This window comes from Hirundo rustica, chromosome 27 (genome assembly GCF_015227805.2).
Source record: "Hirundo rustica isolate bHirRus1 chromosome 27, bHirRus1.pri.v3, whole genome shotgun sequence".
Classification (NCBI taxonomy): domain Eukaryota; kingdom Metazoa; phylum Chordata; class Aves; order Passeriformes; family Hirundinidae; genus Hirundo; species Hirundo rustica.
In genome coordinates, this window is record NC_053476.1 from 4,143,963 (window position 1) to 4,161,787 (window position 17,825).

General features: G+C 66.9%; 2 protein-coding genes across 3 annotated transcripts; one reads left to right on the forward strand and one right to left on the reverse strand.

Moving 5' to 3' along the window:
* On the forward strand, positions 1 to 8,624 carry TBX21 (T-box transcription factor 21). The gene is made up of 6 exons (XM_040087086.2): positions 1 to 422; positions 6,523 to 6,677; positions 6,761 to 6,882; positions 6,965 to 7,123; positions 7,782 to 7,843; positions 7,953 to 8,624. Exons 1-6 carry the CDS (start codon positions 1 to 3, stop codon positions 8,602 to 8,604), a joined length of 1,572 nt encoding a protein of 523 aa, XP_039943020.2. The 3' UTR covers positions 8,605 to 8,624.
* A 530-nt stretch (positions 8,625 to 9,154) lies between these two features.
* On the reverse strand, positions 9,155 to 16,731 carry OSBPL7 (oxysterol binding protein like 7). 2 transcript variants are annotated; one of them, XM_040087300.2, is made up of 22 exons: positions 16,556 to 16,731; positions 16,254 to 16,376; positions 16,065 to 16,118; positions 15,831 to 15,944; positions 15,649 to 15,750; positions 15,440 to 15,560; positions 15,259 to 15,362; positions 15,077 to 15,169; positions 14,852 to 14,981; positions 14,624 to 14,748; positions 14,416 to 14,496; positions 14,205 to 14,336; positions 13,655 to 13,745; positions 13,066 to 13,355; positions 12,243 to 12,380; positions 12,100 to 12,163; positions 11,472 to 11,550; positions 11,240 to 11,384; positions 10,422 to 10,563; positions 10,197 to 10,323; positions 9,994 to 10,116; positions 9,155 to 9,632 (listed from the first exon to the last, which is right to left on the reverse strand). In XM_040087300.2, the coding sequence occupies exons 1-22, from the start codon at positions 16,646 to 16,648 to the stop codon at positions 9,524 to 9,526; spliced, it is 2,580 nt and encodes an 859-aa protein (XP_039943234.1). In that variant the 5' UTR covers positions 16,649 to 16,731; the 3' UTR covers positions 9,155 to 9,523. The 2 variants fall into 2 exon arrangements, with proteins under 2 accessions (XP_039943234.1, XP_039943233.1); XM_040087299.2 differs by having other exon boundaries at positions 15,071 to 15,169.
* Positions 16,732 to 17,825: the final 1,094 nt, after the last annotated feature.

Sequence of the window (17,825 nt, forward strand, 5' to 3'; positions counted from 1 at the left end):
ATGGGCGCGCTGGAGCCGGGCACCGGAGCCCCCCGGCCCGCCGCCCCCATGCTCAGCGCCGCCGCCAGCTTCGCCAAGGAGCCACCCGGCCCCCGGGACGCCGCCGTCGCTTTCTTCGGTGATGGGGGAGCACCGGAACCGGGAACCCCCCCGCTCCCTTACGGCGCTCCCGGCGGCTTCGGCGGCCGGTTCCTGGGGCCGTGCCCTCCCTACCGGGCTCCGCCGCCTCCCGCCGCGCCGCTGGAAGGTTTTGCGGGCACCGAGAGCGGTTTCGGCGGCGGGGGTGCCCCGCTGTGCCCCCCGCTCTGTGCCCTGCCCGGCTACAGGGCGGCCGGGAAGGTGCAGGTGATGCTCAACAATTACCCGCTCTGGGCCAAGTTCCACAAGCACCAGACCGAGATGATCATCACCAAGCAGGGCAGGTGAGCCGGGAGGACCGGGGGGGAGACTCTGAGGGAGGACCGGAGAGCCGGGGGGCACCGGGGGAGCACCGGGGGGAACCGGGGTGAGGGGCGGAGGGGCGCTGGGAGGGACTGGAGGGGACTGAGGTGGGCTGGAGAGCACCGGGACCGGGGATCGGCGGGGACCGGGAACTGTCCCAGGAAGCGTGAGGAGACCTCGGGGACACCGAGAGAAACCTGAGAGCGCCCGGGGAACGGGGACGGGGGCACGGCGACACAAACCGGCAGCGCCGGCACAGGCACCGGGGGTGGCGGGGATGGGGACACCGGCAGTGAGGGGGAGGGACAGGCCGGGGGGGCTGGAAAGTGAGGGGTGGAGGGGTCCTGCCTCGTGTCCCCAAAGGGCTGGAAGGGTGGGAGGTGTTTGCGGAGCTGGGGGTGCAAGAGGGGACCCCCCATCCCCTCTTGGGTTTCAAGACAAGCCTGGGAGGGGGAAGGCGAAGCATCACAGTGTTGTTTCCTTGAGCTGAGGGAAGGAGAAAAGGGTCTGGGGGCGTCCCCAGCTGTATCAGGGAGGGACAGGGGGGTCCGGACCCTCGGTGGCAGGAAGGTGACAGAGGTGGTGTCGCTGCCAGGCAGCTTTGATCCGGCCCCAACCCACGGGCCGGATCGGGAGCTCGGTGCTGCAACAAGTGGTGGGGACGGTGGGTGACACGCGCTCCACTCCCTGTCCCCTCTCTGGGGTGGAAATCCCCCCTGCTCTGTGGGGCAGGCAGAGCCCGCCTGCCCCACACCTGACCGGGGAAAGGGGAAGCGTTTTTGGCCTCGTCCCTGTTCCCAAAAATGTCCTTGGTGACGCCGCTGCCCGGCCCTTGCTGTCCCCTTCCCTGCTGCCTCCGGCCTGGGCTACAGCTCCAGGGGTCTGGGAGAGGATTGGGGGATTTTGGGGGGCTCTGCCAAACCCTCGGTCCGGGGATTTTCATTCCACACAATCCCTGTGGGGCCGTGGAGTCGCCACGACTTGGAGCGCGGGGAGCCCAAAATGTCCAACCCGTCCTTCAGCCCCACAGCGGGGTGACGAGGATGAGGACAACCAGACCCTGGGCTGTGTTTTGGGGGATCTCAATGGGATCACCCTCCCAGGGACGCTCCCAAAACCCCATGCCGAGGGAAAACATCCCCCTGGCAGAGACCCCCACCCAGCCCCTCTTTCCCCCGCTGCCCATCCCCATCCCCTGGCCCGGGGGGGTCCCTTTCCGCCCGGCGCCGGGGCTGCGGGCCAGCCTCGGCCCAGGGACAGACGGTGTCACTTCGATGCTGAGCCCGACCTGTTTAATGTGTTGGAAGTCTAAACACGTTAGGGCCGCTTGGTTTGCCACGGCCTCGCCCGGCCCCGCTGCGCCCGGGGACGCTCGGAGCGCACCAGCGCCGGCACGGATGCGGTGACACGTCCCCAGCGGGGGTGGCAGGGGCTGGCGGCCACCCCCAAACTGTTGTTTGTCGCCCGCCCGCCGCCTTCCAGGTCTTGCGTTTGTTGCCTTCCAGGCCTCGCAGGAACGCGTTGAAATGCCGCTTTTTTTTGTTTGGTTGGTTGTTTTTTTTCCCTCCTTTTTTCTCCTGTTGGGTGCTGGGGAAGTGCCCCGGCCGTTGTGGCAGATCCCGGTGCTGAGGGGCTGGAAATTGGGTTTGACCCCACAAATCCCATCCTCCCTACCCCGCTGCACCTCCGCTTTCGTCTCCTAGCCTGAAACCAGGCGATTTTGGTTTTATTTTCTTTTTTCTTTTTCTTTCCCAGCTCCATCCCCCACGATGGAGGGGCTGCGGGCTGAGGGGGGGTTGCTCAAACCCTGTGGAGAGCGTCGAACCCAGAGCCACAAAACATCCGTTTCCCCCGACCCTGAGCTGCTTTTGCAGCGCTCGGTGTGCAGGGCCGGGCTGCAGCGCTGCTGAGGCACAGGAAAAACCCCAGCGCCGGGCTGGAGGGGGGATGTGAACCCCAAAAAAGGGAGCCCGGGGGGACCCGAACCCCGAAGCAGAGCCCTGCCAGGTTTGGGGTGGGCTCTGCGGCGGGGCGGGGGACGCGTTCGCACCCCGCCGCTGGCTCTGCAGCCCCACGGCGCCGGCTCCTCAGCACTGGTGGGTTGCAGCCCCCCACGGGAGGAGCTGAGGCTGGGGGGGGACGCGGTGGCACCGGGACGGAGCTGGTGGGGCACTGGGATTTACCCTGCTGGCACCTCTCCTGCCGTGCCGTGCCATCCCCTCCCGCAGTGTCCCACCCCGTCCTGAGCCGTCCCACCCCACCCATCCCGGTCCAGATTATTCCCTGCTGGTTTCCCACGCGTGTCCCCCGTGTCCCCCGTGTCCCCGTGTCCCCCGTGTCCCCCGTGTCCCCGTGTCCCCCGCGGCTCCGGGGGCTCAGCAGGGCAGGGTTTCTGCAGAAAGCCCCAGGGGCTCGCCGGCACCCCGGCAGCGACGGGCACGGGGAATTCCTGCGTGGGGTTCTGGGGCTGGCTCTGCAGTTTGGGGGTGCTCAGGGGCTGGTCCTGCCCTTTGGGGTGACACAGGAGCTGGTCCTGATCTTTGGGGTGACACAGAAGCTGGCCCTGTCCTTTGGGGTGACCCAGGGGATGGCTCTGCCCTTTGGGGTGGCACAGGCCCTGTCTTTGCATTTTCAGGGGACACAGGGATTGGCTTTGCCATTTTTGGTGACACAGGAGCTGGCCTTTCCCTTTTGGGGTGACACAGGCCCCATCTTTGCATTTTGGGGGTGCTCAGGGGCTGGCCCTTCCCTTTGGGGTTACACAGGGACTGTCCCTTCCCTTTGGGGTGACACAGGCCCTGTCTTTACCTTTTGGGGTTGCACAAAGGGCTGGCCCTGCGTTTTGGGGTGACACGAGGGGCTGGCTTTGCATTCCGAGGGGACACAAGGGTCCCCTTGTCACATCCCTGTCATCTGGGGACCCGTGAGGGCTGTGCTTGCCCTTGGGGGTGACAGCGCTGCCGTTGCGGGGTGCAGGGGCTCCCTCTGCGTTTGGGGACACGAGGGATGGCTTTGCCTTGGGAGGGGACAGCAGGGGTGGCTTTGGGGACACGCCTGGCAAGCACGACGGGTGGCTTTGATTTGAGGGGTGCGTGAGGAGGGACACCAGAGCTGGCAGCGCCCTTTGGGGACACTCGGGGCCGGCCGGCCCGGGGTGACAGCGCCCGGCTGGCAGCTGGGCGCCGCCATGTTGTGACTTGTCACCGTGTCCTGCTGCGCTGTGACATTTAGCTGTGCCCCGTTCACCCACAGCGGGCAGAGCAGCTGTGCCGTGCCCATGTCACCGTGCCCATGTCACCGTGCCACACGGCTGTGTCGTGGCACCGGGGCTCATCTTGCTGTGCCAGCGTGCTGTGGCACTGTGGGCCGTGTCCAGCAGCCATTCCGTGTCACCGTGCCATGGATTGGTGTGTCACCACTGGGCCATGCATTGGTGTGTCACCACTGGGCCATGCATTGGTGTGTCACCGTGCCATGCATTGGTGTGTCACCACGCTATGGACTGGTGTGTCACCACCGTGCCATGCCACCGTGCCATGTCCAGCAGCCATTCCGTGTCACCGTGCCATGCATTGGTGTGTCACCACTGTTCCATGTCACCGTGCCATGCATTTCAGTGCCACTGGGCCGTGTCACGGTGCCATCCATTGGTGTCCCACCATTCCATGTCACCCTGCCATGCATTTCAGTGCCACCAGGCCGTGTCACCCAGCCCCACACCTGTGTCCCGGGGGGTTGGGACACGTCCCACGCGCCCGCGGTGGCTCCTGAGGTCCCCGCGCTGCCACCGGGGAGGGAGGAGGAGGCTCAGGAAGCCGCAGCCCCCCCCGTGTCCGCCGGGGATGGGGGGGTTTGAGCTCCCGGACCCCCTTTTCCTCCCACCTGTGCCCACCCTGAACACCCTCCCCGTGTCCCCAGGCGTCCCCAGCTCCCCGAAGCCAGGGGTTCACCCGAGGACAAACCCCGAGAGCGCCGAAACAAAACCCTCAAAGGGCGAAACCAGCGGCGCCCACCCGTCTTTTTCTTGGGGGGGGAGGTGGGCACCTCCCAAACCGCAGCGACCCGACCGCGGGGAGCCGGGTCCTGCCCGAGCCGCTGCTCTCGAGCTCGGGAGCGGGGGGGATTTTAAAAATAAAAGCGAGGCGGGCGAGGTTTCGGGTCTTGCCCCCACCCTGCCGTGCCCGGCCGGGGCCCGTGCGGTTTCCCCGCGGCGGCAGCAGCGTGTGAGCTCCGAGCCGAGCCCGCTGCTCCGCTGGCACGGCCTGGGAGCGAGCGGTGGGAGCAAACCCGACCAAAAAACAAAAAAAAACCCTAAAAATAAAAGCTGTTTTCTTCCTCTCTGCTCCCTCGCAGCAGCTCGGGCTCGGTGCAGCGTCGCGCCGGGAGCTGGGCTCGGGGCTCCGGCGGTCCCAAGGTGGTTTTTAATGTGGTTGCAGCTTTGTTATCAGCGGCTGGAAGCCGCGGGCACGGCCACTGTGGGGACACCAAGGGGAAAACGGGGTCTGGGGGGGCTCGGGGGGACCCCGGGGACGCGGGATGCTCGGGGCCAGCGTCGGTCCTGAGCACGGGCGGCTCCTGGCCACGGCCGCTGCTTGCTCTGCCTCCTTCTCTTTTTAGTTCTCTTTTTATCTTTATCTTCTTCTTTATCTTTTTCTTTGTCTTCTTTTTTATTCTTCTTTTTACTGTTTTTATCTTCTTGGGTTTAGTTTTTTTAATCTTCTTCTTTCACTTCTCCTGATTCTTTTTCATGTTTTCTTTTTTTTTTTTCTTTCCTTCCTTATTTTCCTCTTTTTCTCTGATTTTTTCCTCTTCTTTTTCTTTTTATTTCTTCCTTCCCCCCTTCTTTTTTTTAATCTTTGTTTTCTTAATCTTCGTTTTCTTCTCTTTTCTTTTTCTATTTTTTCTCTTTCTTCCCCCTTTTCTCCTCTTTTCTTCTTTTTTTCTTTCCTCTTCCTTTTCCCTTTTTCTCAATCTTCATTTTATTCTCTTTTCTTTTCATTCTCTCTTTTTAAGTTATTTTTCTGGCTTTTCTTCTTATTTTCTTCTTCCTTCTTATATTTTTTTTTCTTTTTTCCCCTTTTCTTTCTTTCTTTTTTTTTTTCTTTCTCTTTCTATATATTTTTTTTCTTTTCTTTCTTTTCTCTCTCTTTTTTTTCTCTTTCTTTTTCTATTCCCCACTCTCTCGCAAGGGCAATTTTGAGTCAGCCGCCACCCGCTGACTTTTCTTTCCACTGCTCTTCACACGCCGCTCCCCCGGCGCTGCCCGAGCCCCGCTTCCTGCGGGGGCCAGGGCCGATCCCCCCCGGCTCCCGGACCCCCCTTTTCCCCTCGAACCGCCCCCCAGCCCTTCTCCCGGCAGGAATTTGGGAATATTCCATGTTCGGGAGTTCCCCGCGCGGGTTTGGGGGTGACCGCTGGTGGCTCGCTGGTGGCGGTGACATTAACGGGGTGACCGGGCAGCGATGGGGGGACGCTGGTGCCCAACTCCGGCCATCGGAGCTCCGGAATTTCCCAAAATTCCATGGCTGGACGCCCCGCCGCGAACCTGAGCTGGCCACTGGGGGCTACCGGGGGTTACTGGGGGCTACTGGGGGCTACTGGTGAGGCTGGGGCGAGTGGTCAGCGATGCACGCGAGGGGCAGAGCAGCGACATCTCCCAGCCCAGCGCTGCGATTTGAGGGCACACCCGGGAGGGTCGCGGGGCGCAGCCCCCGGGGAGGTGGCAGCTGCCACCCTGTGGTCCCCCCCTGTCCCACCGTGTCCCCTTCCTGCCCTTGGCGCAGGCTGGCGCCCAGCCCGAAATAGCAGCGGTGTTGGTTTCCGATCCGGAAGGTGCTTGGGGAGGGGGAGGAAGATACCGGGAGGGGGGGGATCGGCCCCGACTGCATCCCCCCAGCTGCCGGGGTCACTCAGCTCCTCACGGGCACCCAGCCGGCCGCTGGAGGAAGGCGGGGGGGAAGGGAGGAGAGGGCACCGCGCTGCCTCAGTTTCCCCATCTCCCCGCTCCGAAGCTGCCCCGTGCGCCGAGGGCCGAGCCGGGGGAGGTGGGTGACAGCGTCTGTGCCTCTGTCCCCTCCCCAGGCGCATGTTCCCCTTCCTCAGCTTCAACCTGTCGGGGCTCAACCCCGTGGCGCACTACAGCGTCTGCGTGGACGTGGTGCTGGTGGACCAACACCACTGGCGCTACCAGGGCGGAAAATGGGTGCAGTGCGGGAAAGCCGAGGGCAACATGCCAGGTAGGGGCCCTTCATCCCCTCCCTCACCCTCCCGGTGCCGCCGGGACCGGGGTGACACGCTGCGGCCGCCGTCCCCTCCGCAGGGAACCGCCTGTACCTGCACCCCGACTCGCCCAACACGGGCGCGCACTGGATGCGCCAGGAGGTCTCCTTCGGGAAGCTGAAGCTCACCAACAACAAGGGAGCCTCCAACAACGTCGGGCAGGTGAGGGGAGGGTCCCGGGGAGGGTCCTGCCCTGGGGGCAGCTCCCCTGTGACCCCTCCTGACCCGCTTTGTCCCCCCTCAGATGATCGTGCTGCAGTCGCTGCACAAGTACCAGCCGCGGCTGCACGTCACGGAGGTGAAGGAGGGCGAGGGCGAGGACGGGCACCCCTCCCCGCACACCCACACCTTCGCCTTCCCCGAGACCCAGTTCATCGCCGTCACCGCCTACCAGAACGCCGACGTGAGTGCGAGACCCCAGTCCCCAGCTCCCCTCTCTCCCCCAAAAAAATCCCCTCCACAGCGCGAAAAGTCCAGCGACGCCTCCAGCATCCTCCCAGAAACCAGCGAGGATATCCCGGAGTCATCACAGCGAGCCAAACCCCACCCCAGAGCGGCCCCATTAATGCCCCCAGCACGCTCTGAGGTGTCCTGATCGTCAGGAAAACCCCACCGGCCTCCCCCAGGCCATCCCTGTCTGCCAGCACCGCTGTCTGCAGGGCCCGTGCGAGCCCAGGATCTGCCCCTGCATCCCTTCGGCATCCCAGAGGCCTCCCGGTGTCCCGTATCCCCTCAGACTTCCCGAGCCTCCCCTTGGATCCTCTCCAGAACCTCCCCGCGGATCCCTTCAGCATCCCCCCATCCCTCCCAGAGCCGTCCCGCACATTCCCTTCAGCATTCCCAGGATCTCCCCCTGCATCCTTTCAGCATCCCGGTGTCCCTTCATCCTCCCCCTGCAATCCCCACTATCCCCCCCAGGACCGTCCCACACATCCCAGTGCCCCCTCCTGAACCCCACAGCCCCCCCAGCAAAGGGCGGGATCCCGGCGGGCTGGGGGCCTAAGGGACAGCGCGGGGACAATCCCGGAGGAAGGACCCCCCATCTCCATACCCCCCCACAGATCACCCAGCTGAAGATCGACCACAACCCCTTCGCCAAAGGATTCCGGGACAACTTTGACACGTGAGTGCCACCCTCTTCTCCTCCTCCAGCCTGTCAGGAGGAAACCACCCCCCGCCCCCCCCAAAAAAAAACCCCAAAAAAACCCCCACGGTGTTCCCCCCACGCCCAGGATGTACACGGCCTCGGAGAGCGACCGCCTGACCCCATCCCCTCCGGAGGCTCCCGGCTGCCAGCAGCTCCTGCCGGGCCCTCGCTTCCAGCCCTTCCTGCCCGAGCAGTACCCGCTGCCCCCGGGGCGCTTCTTCGGGGGGGAGCGGGGGGCTGCGCTGCCCCTGCCCCCCAAAGACCCCCCCCACTGGTATTTCCCCCCTCAGCAGCCCCCCGCCCCCGGCTCGCTGGAGTACGGCGGCTACGACGGGGGGTACGGGGGGGGCAAACTGGTGCCCTACGGGGTGAAACCCTTGGCGCTGCCGCCCGCCCCACACCCGCCGCTGCCCTATTACCCCGAAGGGCCGGGGGGTTTCGGGGTGACGGGGGGCTGGAGCTCCGGGCAGTACGGCCCCAAGGGAAGCGCCGCGGCTCTGGGCTGGTACCGGGAGCCCCGAGAGGAGAAGGGGAAGGAGGCGGAGGGCTGGATCCCCGAGCCCCCCGCCGCTGTGGGTTCGGGGGACTCGTCGGATTCGGGGCTGTACGAGTGCAAGAGGAGGAGGGTGTCCCCGTACCCCTCCAGCACCGAGAGCTCCCCCCCGCCCCGCAACGGCGACATCTACGACAAGGAGCCGCTCACCGACGGGGGCTACTACGGCTTCTACGGCAACTGAGCCCCACCCGGGGAGGCGCGGGGAGGGGGGGGCGGGGGGGCAGAGCGCCCCGAATTTGGGGGTAAATGGGTCCTGCGTGAGCCCCACCCCGGTGTTTAACCCCCCCCCCTAGTTCTGGGATGATTTGAGCAGGGGGGGCTCAGCCCGACAATCAGCCCCCGGTGCCACCCCGGTGGGGCCGCGGGGGCGAGCGGGGAGGGGACGGGGATGGCGGAGGCGGGGAAAGGTGGTGAGGGGTTTTTTTTTTGGTTTTTTTTTGGTGTCGGTGGTTTTTAAGGGAAGGGGGGTTAATGCTGAAGTATTTATTGAGCCCCGCTCCCGTGCTCGGTTTGGGGCGGGAGGGGCAGCAGCATATCGCAATAAACTGTGGGACACGGCTCTGGTCAATTCTGTGCACGTGGGGAGGGAAACTGAGGCACGGGGTGAGGGAAACTGAGGCACGGGGTGAGGGGGGGGTGTGAGGGACTCGTGTGTTCCCATCCTGATTTGGGAGGGGGGTGGTCCTGAGCCCCTCGGGGGTGGGGGAGAAGGAATCTCTCTGCACACCCCAACTCGTCACAGCCTTTATTAGAGAGAGCCCTGTGCACAATTTGGGAGGGGAGGAGCAGTGGGGTCTTCCCGCCTGCGGGCACCCTGCCACCCCCTTAACGCCCCCCGTTATCATCCTGTGCCCCCAGGGCAGGGGGGGGCACCGCCAGCCCCTGCCCCAAAGTGCCTCAGTTGTCCCCAAGGCTCTGCCCTGGGGCGGGGGGAGGCGCTGCCGGTGCCCCCCTCCCGTTTTTATATCACAGTTTTATTGAAACGCCGGCAAAACGGCTCGGAAAGAAGGGGGGCGATTCTGCACCCCCAGCGCTGGGGGGACCAGCCCCACTGCTGTGAGGAGCTGGGGGGCTCAGCACCCCCCGGGTTTGGGGGGGAGCTACCAGAGCACTGCGCTGTCCAGGTGGGCGAAGCCGGGGTCCAGGCGCAGCTTCCAGTAGGTGTTGTTGGTGACCCAGGACTCCTTGCCGCTGGCATCCGTCAGACGCCTGGGGACGGGGTGAGGGGGGCATGGCTGGGACTTCCAGGGGGGGTTTTCCCATTCCCTGAGAGCCCCACACTCCTCCGAACCACGAGGTCACCAGAGGGATTCCCCATTCTCTTAAACCCCCCGATTCTCCCTGAACCAGGGAGTGCCCTCAGGGCTCCCATGGCGGGGGTTTCCCTATTCCCTGACAGCCCGACATCCCCTGGAACCTTGGGGTGCCCTCAGGACTCTCTCAGGGGGATTTCTGTACTTCCTGAGATCCCCCACATCCCCCTGAGCCTTGGGGTGCCCTCAGGACAGCCAGGAGGCCTCCCCATTCCCCAAGGGCCCCACATCGCCCCGATCCACGGCTCCCCCCGGACCTGAAGAACCGCGCTTGGTGGGCGATGTTGTTCTCCTCCATGACGCGGCGCCGGTCCCGCTGCAGCTGCTCGATCTGGCGCTTCTGCGCCTCGGCCGCCGGCACGTTCCCCTCCTCCAGGTACCTGTGGGGACGCGGGACGCCGCCGTGAGCGGCCGCCCGGCCTCGGCCCGCCCCGGCCCGCGGCCCCGGGGCTCTGCTGACCGCTGGTCCGGCCGCAGGCGCGTGTCCGTGGAGGGCAGGACCCTGCGGAGCTCCGGCGTCAGCTCGTTCAGCTCCAGCGCGAACTGCGTGAAGCCGTAATTCCTCTCGTGGTCGCGGGGCATGGGGTCTGCGTTCGGGAGGGGAGGGCGAGGGGACAGTGAGAGACACCCCCCCGCTCTCCAAAGGCAGGGCAGCCCCCTCGGGGTGGTGTCCCCAGGTCCTTACTGGCTTTCCAGACGCACTGGCCCGGGGCGGGCCCGCGGTGCAGCCCCTCGTGCCATTTGCCGGCCAGGCGCTCCACGGCCGTCCCGCTGCGGCTCAGCACGGCGCCCTGCACCTCGTTGGCCCCCGCGCCCCAGTACCGGGCCTGCGGCCACCGGGAGCCTCAGCGGGGTGGCCACGGAGAAGGGGGGGGTCAGTGGGACAGGGTGGGGCCATGGGAAAGGGGTGGGGCTATGATAGGGTGGGGTCAGTGGGACAGGGTGGGGTCCTGGGAAAGGGGTGGGGCTATGATAGGGTGGGGTCAGTGGGACAGGGTGGGGCTTGGATGGCTGATAGGGTGGGGTCAGTGGGACAGGGTGGGGCCATGGGAAAGGGGTGGGGCTATAGGGAGAGGGTGTGGCTGATAGGGTGGGGTCAGTGGGACAGGGTGGGGTCCTGGGAAAGGCCATTGGAAAAGGGAGGGGCAATGAGTGGCGGGCGGAAGCTTCTAGAAAGGGCATGGGAAAGGGGGCTATGATGGGGTGGGATCACTGGGAAGGGGCGGGGCTATTGAGAAAAGGGGGGGGCCAGGAGAGATGGGCACAGTAACCGGGAGAGGGTGGGGCACAAAGGGGGCGGGGCCATTGGGGAAGGGCAGGGCTATTGGGAAGAGGTGGAGCCATAAGGGGTGGGGCAACAACACAGCGTTTAATTACCAAAACGGTGATTGGGCAGGGCCACACCTAAAGTGGGCGGGGCCAGGCTGCATTGATGCAAAGGGGTGGGGTCGGGGCACTAAGGGCGTGGCAGGGCGTGGCAGGGCGTGGCAGGGCGGGGCACACCTTGCAGAAGGTGAGCTTGCAGTGGTAGGAGGCGTCGCGGGTGTTGCGGATCAGCACCTCGCCGTAGTGCTCGATCCAGCGGGGCCCGCTCAGCACGTTGTGGATGCACGTGGTCACCTTGTTCCACTCGTAGTGGTCCCCGGTCCTGCGGGGCGCCGTGCTCGTGGGTGGGCACCCAGGGCAGGGGGGGCACGGGGCGGGGGGCTCACCTGCGGGGCTGGGGGGTGCTCACCTGGGCAACTGGACATTGACGGTGCCCACGGGGACGATCTCCAAGGATTTGCCCCAGAATTTGTTCTTCCACCTCATGTCTGGAGGCACAGGAGGAGGAGGTGAGACCCTCCCCAGTGCCCCCACCCTGGGGTGCAGCAATGCACCCCCACCTCAGCAGATGTTCCCGTATCAGGAAAGGATTTGGGTTTCATTCTTTGCTTCACTTATAAGGCAAAGAAACAGAAACTTTGAGGCTCTTCTCACCATAATCAGCATTGTGCCGGGCCAAAGCTGTACCTCAAGACCTGCAGCTATTTTCTATGGGGCAGCATGCCAAAACCCCCTCCTGGATGGTTACATACTTAAAGGGGAGCACAGAGACCCTCAGTGCATTTTTGGGGGGCGACAGCTGGCGTAAGGATCCTCCCTGCACCCTGCACGGCTTCTTCCACTCCCGGTTCGCACAGTTTCTTATTTTTATCTTAATTAAAACCTTTTTCCATTTCCAAACACCTTCCATCCTGCCGTCTCGCCGTTTTTACGCCATTTCTGAGGCCGCTGGCAACCCTCAGGAGGGGGCTCACAACATCCTGACCTCCCGTAAACTGCATCGCCAGAGAGGAACCCTCCCGGTCCCGGGCACTCACCTTGCCAGAAGACAAAATTTTCGGACTCGGCGTGGCAGGCGGAGATGGGAGGGTGGTGGGAGACCTGTGGGGACAAGGAGGGAGATGCCAGCGCCCCGTCCAGCCCCGGGGTGCCCCCCCGGGATCCCCCCCGCCGCGCCCACCTGCTCGCTGATGAAGCGGAAGCCGCGGTCGGGCCGCACGCACTCGTAGGTCTCGCCCAGCACGGGGTTGAAGGGTTTGCTGCCCGCCCGGTAGTAGGTGGAGGCGTAGGCGGACACGGCGAAGGCGGCCACGTACACCTGTCACGGCGGCGCCCGCGCCGCTGTCACCGCGCCCGGGGCGCGCACGAGCGTGTCCCGCCCCGTTCCCACAGCTCCCAGCGGACCCAGGTGTCCTCAAGCACCTCTGAGCCCGATAAGTCCTCAAATGGTCCCTGTCCTCCCATGATCTCGGGCTTCTGTGTGTCCCCAAATCCTCAAACTTTCCCTGTCCTCACATGTCCTTGGGCTCGCCCACGTCCCACCGGTCCCTAAATCCTCCAAATGCCCTGGTGTCCCCATGACCTTGGGCTCGCCCATGTCCCCAAAATCCTCAAACTCCCAAAGTCCCCTCATATCCCCCAAATTTCCAGTGCCCCCCTACTCCCACGTCCCTTGAGCTTCCCCGTGTCCCCCAGGACGCCTCAAGCCTCAAACTCCCCACGTGCCCCCGTGTCCCCCTGGGCTCCCTCTGTGTCTCCCAAGCCCCTGACTTTCCTGAGCCCCCCACATCCCCTGTGCCCTCAGCCTCCCAACGCCCACCCTGTCCCCAAAGTCCTTCATGTCCCCAAGCCACGTCCCCTGAATCCCCCAAGCCCTGTGCGTCCCTCTTCCCCCTCGTGTCCTCCTGCCCTCAAGCCCCTCTAAATCCCCGTCGTGTCCCCGATCCCCCAACGCCCTCCGAGCCCCCAATCCCTCCCAAGCCCCCCGGTTCCCGCGGGCTCACCAGGCGCTGCCGGGGGTCTCGGGCGCGGCTGGCCCTGTCCAGCAGCGCGCTGTACTCCAGCTCCTCGCAGAGCCGCTGCAGGGTGTTGAGCGGCTCGTTCAGCTGCACGGGCAGCGCCACTCGGGACAGGTCCTTGCCCACGCTGCTCCGCAGGAGCCCCCACAGGCTCACATCCCCCGAGGGAGCGGGGGGGGCGGGCAGGCGGCTCCTCCGCCGCGGGTCCGGTCCCGGCAGCTCCAGCGGCGGCTCCAGCGGCTGCGGCTCCGCCGGTAGCCCCGGGTGCTCCGCTCCTGCCGGGCAGCGGGCGCTGGGATGGAGCCGTTCCCCATCCCCGGTCCTCCCCTCCCCGGTCCTCCCCATCCCCGGTCCTCCCCATCCTCGATCCTCCTCTCCCCGGTCCTCCCCTCCCCGGTTCCCCATACCCGGTCCTCCCCATCCCCGATCCTCCTCTCCCCGCAGCTCTCGGGGAGCAGAGCTGCCCCTTCCCCTCGGTTTCCCCTCCCCGTGTCGGGAAGCGGCGCTGCCCCCGCCTCGCTCCCCAATTCCCGCACCTCTCGGGGTGCGGGGCCCTCCCCGGTGCTCCCCGTACCTGTCGGGGGGCGGCCCGGCCCCCCCGGCTCGGTGGCCTCCTCGCAGACGCTGGTGGCGACCTCGCTGATGCACGACTCGTCCTCCGAGGGCTGAGGAGGCGCAGGGAGCGTCGGCGGCTTCGGGGGTCCCGGGGGGATGTGGGGATTTGGGGGGGGGATCTATCGAGGGGGCGCTACCGGGAAGGGCCCCCCTACAAAGGGTGGGATGAGCCCCGGGATGCTGGGATGGGCCGGGGGGGTCGGGATGGGGGAGCAGCGGCGGGGGGGGCACCGGCAGCACCCGGCCCCCGCCACCGGGCTCAGAGACTGCGGAGACCCCGAGAGCGGGGAGGGAGGGGGCTGCGAGGGGCTGGGGGGGACGCGGGGAGCGGGGGGGATCCAGGGGCTGGGGGGGACACGGGAAGCGGCTCCCGGGCCGGCTGATGAGGTGGGACGGGGGAGAGAGAGGGGAGAGATGAACCCAGCGCGGCGAGGGGCGGCAGGGGGTCCGCAGAGCCCCCCCACCCGCAGAGCCCCCAACCACCGGAGCCCCCCCCCAAGCCCCCTCACCTCGTTCTCAGAGGAGCTGGCGGAGAGGAAAACCTCGCAGGCATCGAAGAACTCGGTGTGGGAATCGGCCAGCGAGACGATGCTGCGGTTGGAGAGCTGCTGCTCCCGGCCCTTGGCGGGCAGCGCGTCCGGCTGCGGGGACAGCCACCGGCTTAGCCCCGACCCCAGGGGGGCCACAGCACCCCCAGCACCCCCATCCCGCCCCCCTGACCTCATCCGGGTGCAGCGAGGCAAAGGAGTCCAGGGTGGTGTCGGAGGAGACGGACAGGGAGTGGAAGCGGCGCAGGGCGGGCTGCGGGAAGGAGGAGGCTGAGCCGAGCCCCCCTCGGCCGGACCCCTGCAGCCAGGACAGGGCTGGCAGGGCCGGGGGTCACCCAGCACCCTGCAGCAGCACCCCAAGGTGCCCCGCGGTCCCTCACCCCGGCGGTGCCGGCGCTGCCGGGGCGCGGGGCCGGACCCTGCCTGTCCAGCGCCTGCCGCATCTCCTCCAGACGCGTCCTCTCGGCCACCAGCGCGGCCACCACGCTGCTGAGCGAGCCGTGCACTGCCGGGGGACACGGCAGGGAGTCAGGATGAGGGTCAGCACCCCAAAACCCGCCCAGGGATCCCCCTCCGTCAAAGCTCAGCCCCTCCCCGGCCCATCGCACCTTTCTGTGCCAGCACCCAGAAGCTGCGCTGCAGCTGGCTGTACTCCGGGGGGAGGCTGAAGGGCAGCTGGCTCTGCGATGGCTCCAGGTAGCGGGACAGGTTGGGGACAGAGCCGTGCAGGCGGCTCACCTGGGGGGGACACGGGGCTCAGCGGGGTCGCCTGGGGGGGCTCCGTGCCGCGGCAGAGCTCGGGGAGGAGCGGGGGGGGTCCAGCTCACCCTCACCCTGCCGATGGTGTCGTCCTTGGCAAAGCTCTGCGTGCACCAGATCTTGGTGCTCCTCCGGCCCTTCTTCGGCCTCTCCGTGGCGGCCGAGGGCTGTGAGGGAGAGGAGGGGGCTGCAGCCGGACCCTGCCCAAGAAGGGGCAGGGGGCACGGGACCCCCCTCAGGCGGCCGCCCCTCTCACCTGGCTGCCGGAGATGAGCGGGGCCGAGGGGATGCGGTGCAGGGCCTCCAGGTGTTGGAGCATTCCCGTCAGCTCCTGCAGCTTGGCCTGGCACTCCGACAGCTCTGCCAGGGGCACAGAGGTCAGGGAGGGGGCACAGGGCACCTGCCCGGCCCCACGCAGCCCCTCGGGCCCCGCTCACCGGCCGAGCAGCGCTCCAGCCCCTCGCTGTCCTTCAGCCAGGCGTTCACCTTGTCCCGGGAGCTGGCCAGCGTGGACAGGGCAGGGGCGCTGCCCGAGGGCAGGATCCGCGTCCACTGGCCCTGCAGCGGGGCACAGAGGGCATCGATCGCTGTCAGCAGCCGCTCGCCCAGGCCCCGCCTGGCGCTGGCACCCCGAGATGTCACCCACCTGCGCGTTGGGACCCCCCGGGGGACATGGCTCCGGCCGCTCGCCGTGGTGGTGGGTGCAGAGGCTGCTCACCCAGCTGGAGAACAGCTCCGGGGACTTGATCTGGGGGACAGGGGCGAGTTGGTCGGGGGCCTGATGTCCCCAAGCCCGTCCCATCCCAGCTCCAGCCCCGACGGCGGCACCTTGAGGTGATAAATGTTGTCCTCCGTGTCCAGGTCAACCCTCTGCGCCTTCTTGTTGACGGACATGACGGACTGCCGGACATCGATGGCGCCGTGCAGTTTGCCCTTGAGGACCTGGGGGAGCCCGGGGGGGTCAGGGGGAAGAGCCCCCCCTTTCTCAGGGGGGTCACGGGGGTGTCCCCAGCCCTGAGCCCCCGGGGAGGCTGCGTGGCCACAGCCTGGGCACACACTCACGTCCTGGCGGGTGGTGGAGTATTTCAGGATCCCATTTTCCAGCACGAAGTACCGCTGGGGATGGAGGGGAAAAGCGGGGTTTTTTTTTGGGAGGGGGTGCAGAGAGCAGCCCCTACAGCCGACCTGCTCTGCCAAAATCATGCCAGGACCAGCAGGGATCACGGCTCCTGGTGCCAGCTCCGCCTGTACCTTGTGCCAGCCCTTCAGGGGCCATTTCCTCTTCTTGAGCAGGTACCCCTCGTGCCTCTGCGGCTGCCGCCCGGGGCTGCCACGGGCACGGGGCTCCTCCACCACCTCCCAGCTCTCCGAGCCCTGCGGGGACAGGGGGTCAGCGTGGGGGTCCCTGAGCACCAGAGGCTGCTGCCCACCTTGTCCCCAGGCAGGGACATTTGGCACCCACAGGGGCATCATCCTAAAGCAGGGGGAAGCCCCCAAAGCCTCCCTGTGGTGCTTCTGGAGCCCCCCCCCAATCCAAATCCAAATCCTCCAACCTGCTGGACGCTGCTGTGCTTGGAAGACACGGTGCTGTTGGAGCGGGACAGGGCCCTTTTCGGAGAGGACGGATCCTTCTCGTGGCTGCCCATGGCCGGTGAGCCGAGGGGGCAGGGGGCACCGGGCCGAGCCCCCCGTCCCGTCCGGGCTGCGGGGGTCCGAGCTCGGCCGTCACGGCGGGAGCCGCTGCGAGGAGGGGACGGCAGGTCAGGGAGCTCGGGGACGGCATCTGCACCCTCGCTGGGACAGGGGGTGACAGAGATGCGCCTGTCCCCAGCTCCCGGGGGAGCCTGCATGGCACCGCCGCCGGCACCCAGAAACTTCTGCGTGAGCCGGAGCCTTTGACCCTGCCAGCGTTGTTATCTCGGCTGCGCCGCCCAGTCCGGGTCCAGAGTCCGGCCCCGCCGCCCCCACGATCCGGCGACCACGGGGCGACCGTGGCACGGCCGGGAGGGTGACACCGCTGCCGTGACCGGGATCGACCCCTGCGCCTCCCAAGCCAGGACACGACCCCTGCAGAGCCCGGCGTGCCCTCCCGGCAGGGCTTCTGTTCCCTTTGCCCTTCAGGATTCCAGAGGGGGAAACTGAGGCACGGCGAAGCTTCTCCTGGCTTTGCCATCCCCTCTGACGGGGGGCATCCGTGTGTGCCACGCGTGTAGGACAGATGCCGGGATAACCCCGGGACGGCGGCCAAGCCCCGGCACCGCTCACCGCCGTACCGAGGCCACGGCACCGGTACCCGCGGCACCGGCAGATCACCACGCTGCCACGGAAAACCCGGCACCGGTAACGGCGCAGGGGAGGGCACCGGGGCTCTCCCGGCTCTCTCCCGCAGGCACCCACCCCTGGCACGGAGCGGGACTGTGCCGGTACCCCCGGGATGGGGAGGGCAAAGCTCATCCCGGCGTCACCCCCCGGGGCAGCGGGGGCCGGGGGTGGCGGGGCCGGACCTTCCCCCCGCTGCCGGTGGCCGGTGCTCACCTGGGCGGGCGGCGGGAGGGCGGCGGGGGCCGGTCGCATCCTGCCCGGCGGCGGCGGCGGCAGGAAGCGGAACACGGAGGGCGGTCCGGAGCCGCTCGGCTCTGCCCCCTGCTCCGTGGAGGACCGGAGCTGCCAGCGCCGGGAGCCGCCGGGACACCGGGAGCCAGGCAGAGCCCGCACGGAACCGGGGAAGCTCCGACCGAGCAGCGCCGGACCCCACGGGAGAGCAGAACCGGGGGAAGGGATGGGGGGACCCCCGGGAGGGCATTCCAGGGGGGGGGTCGGAGA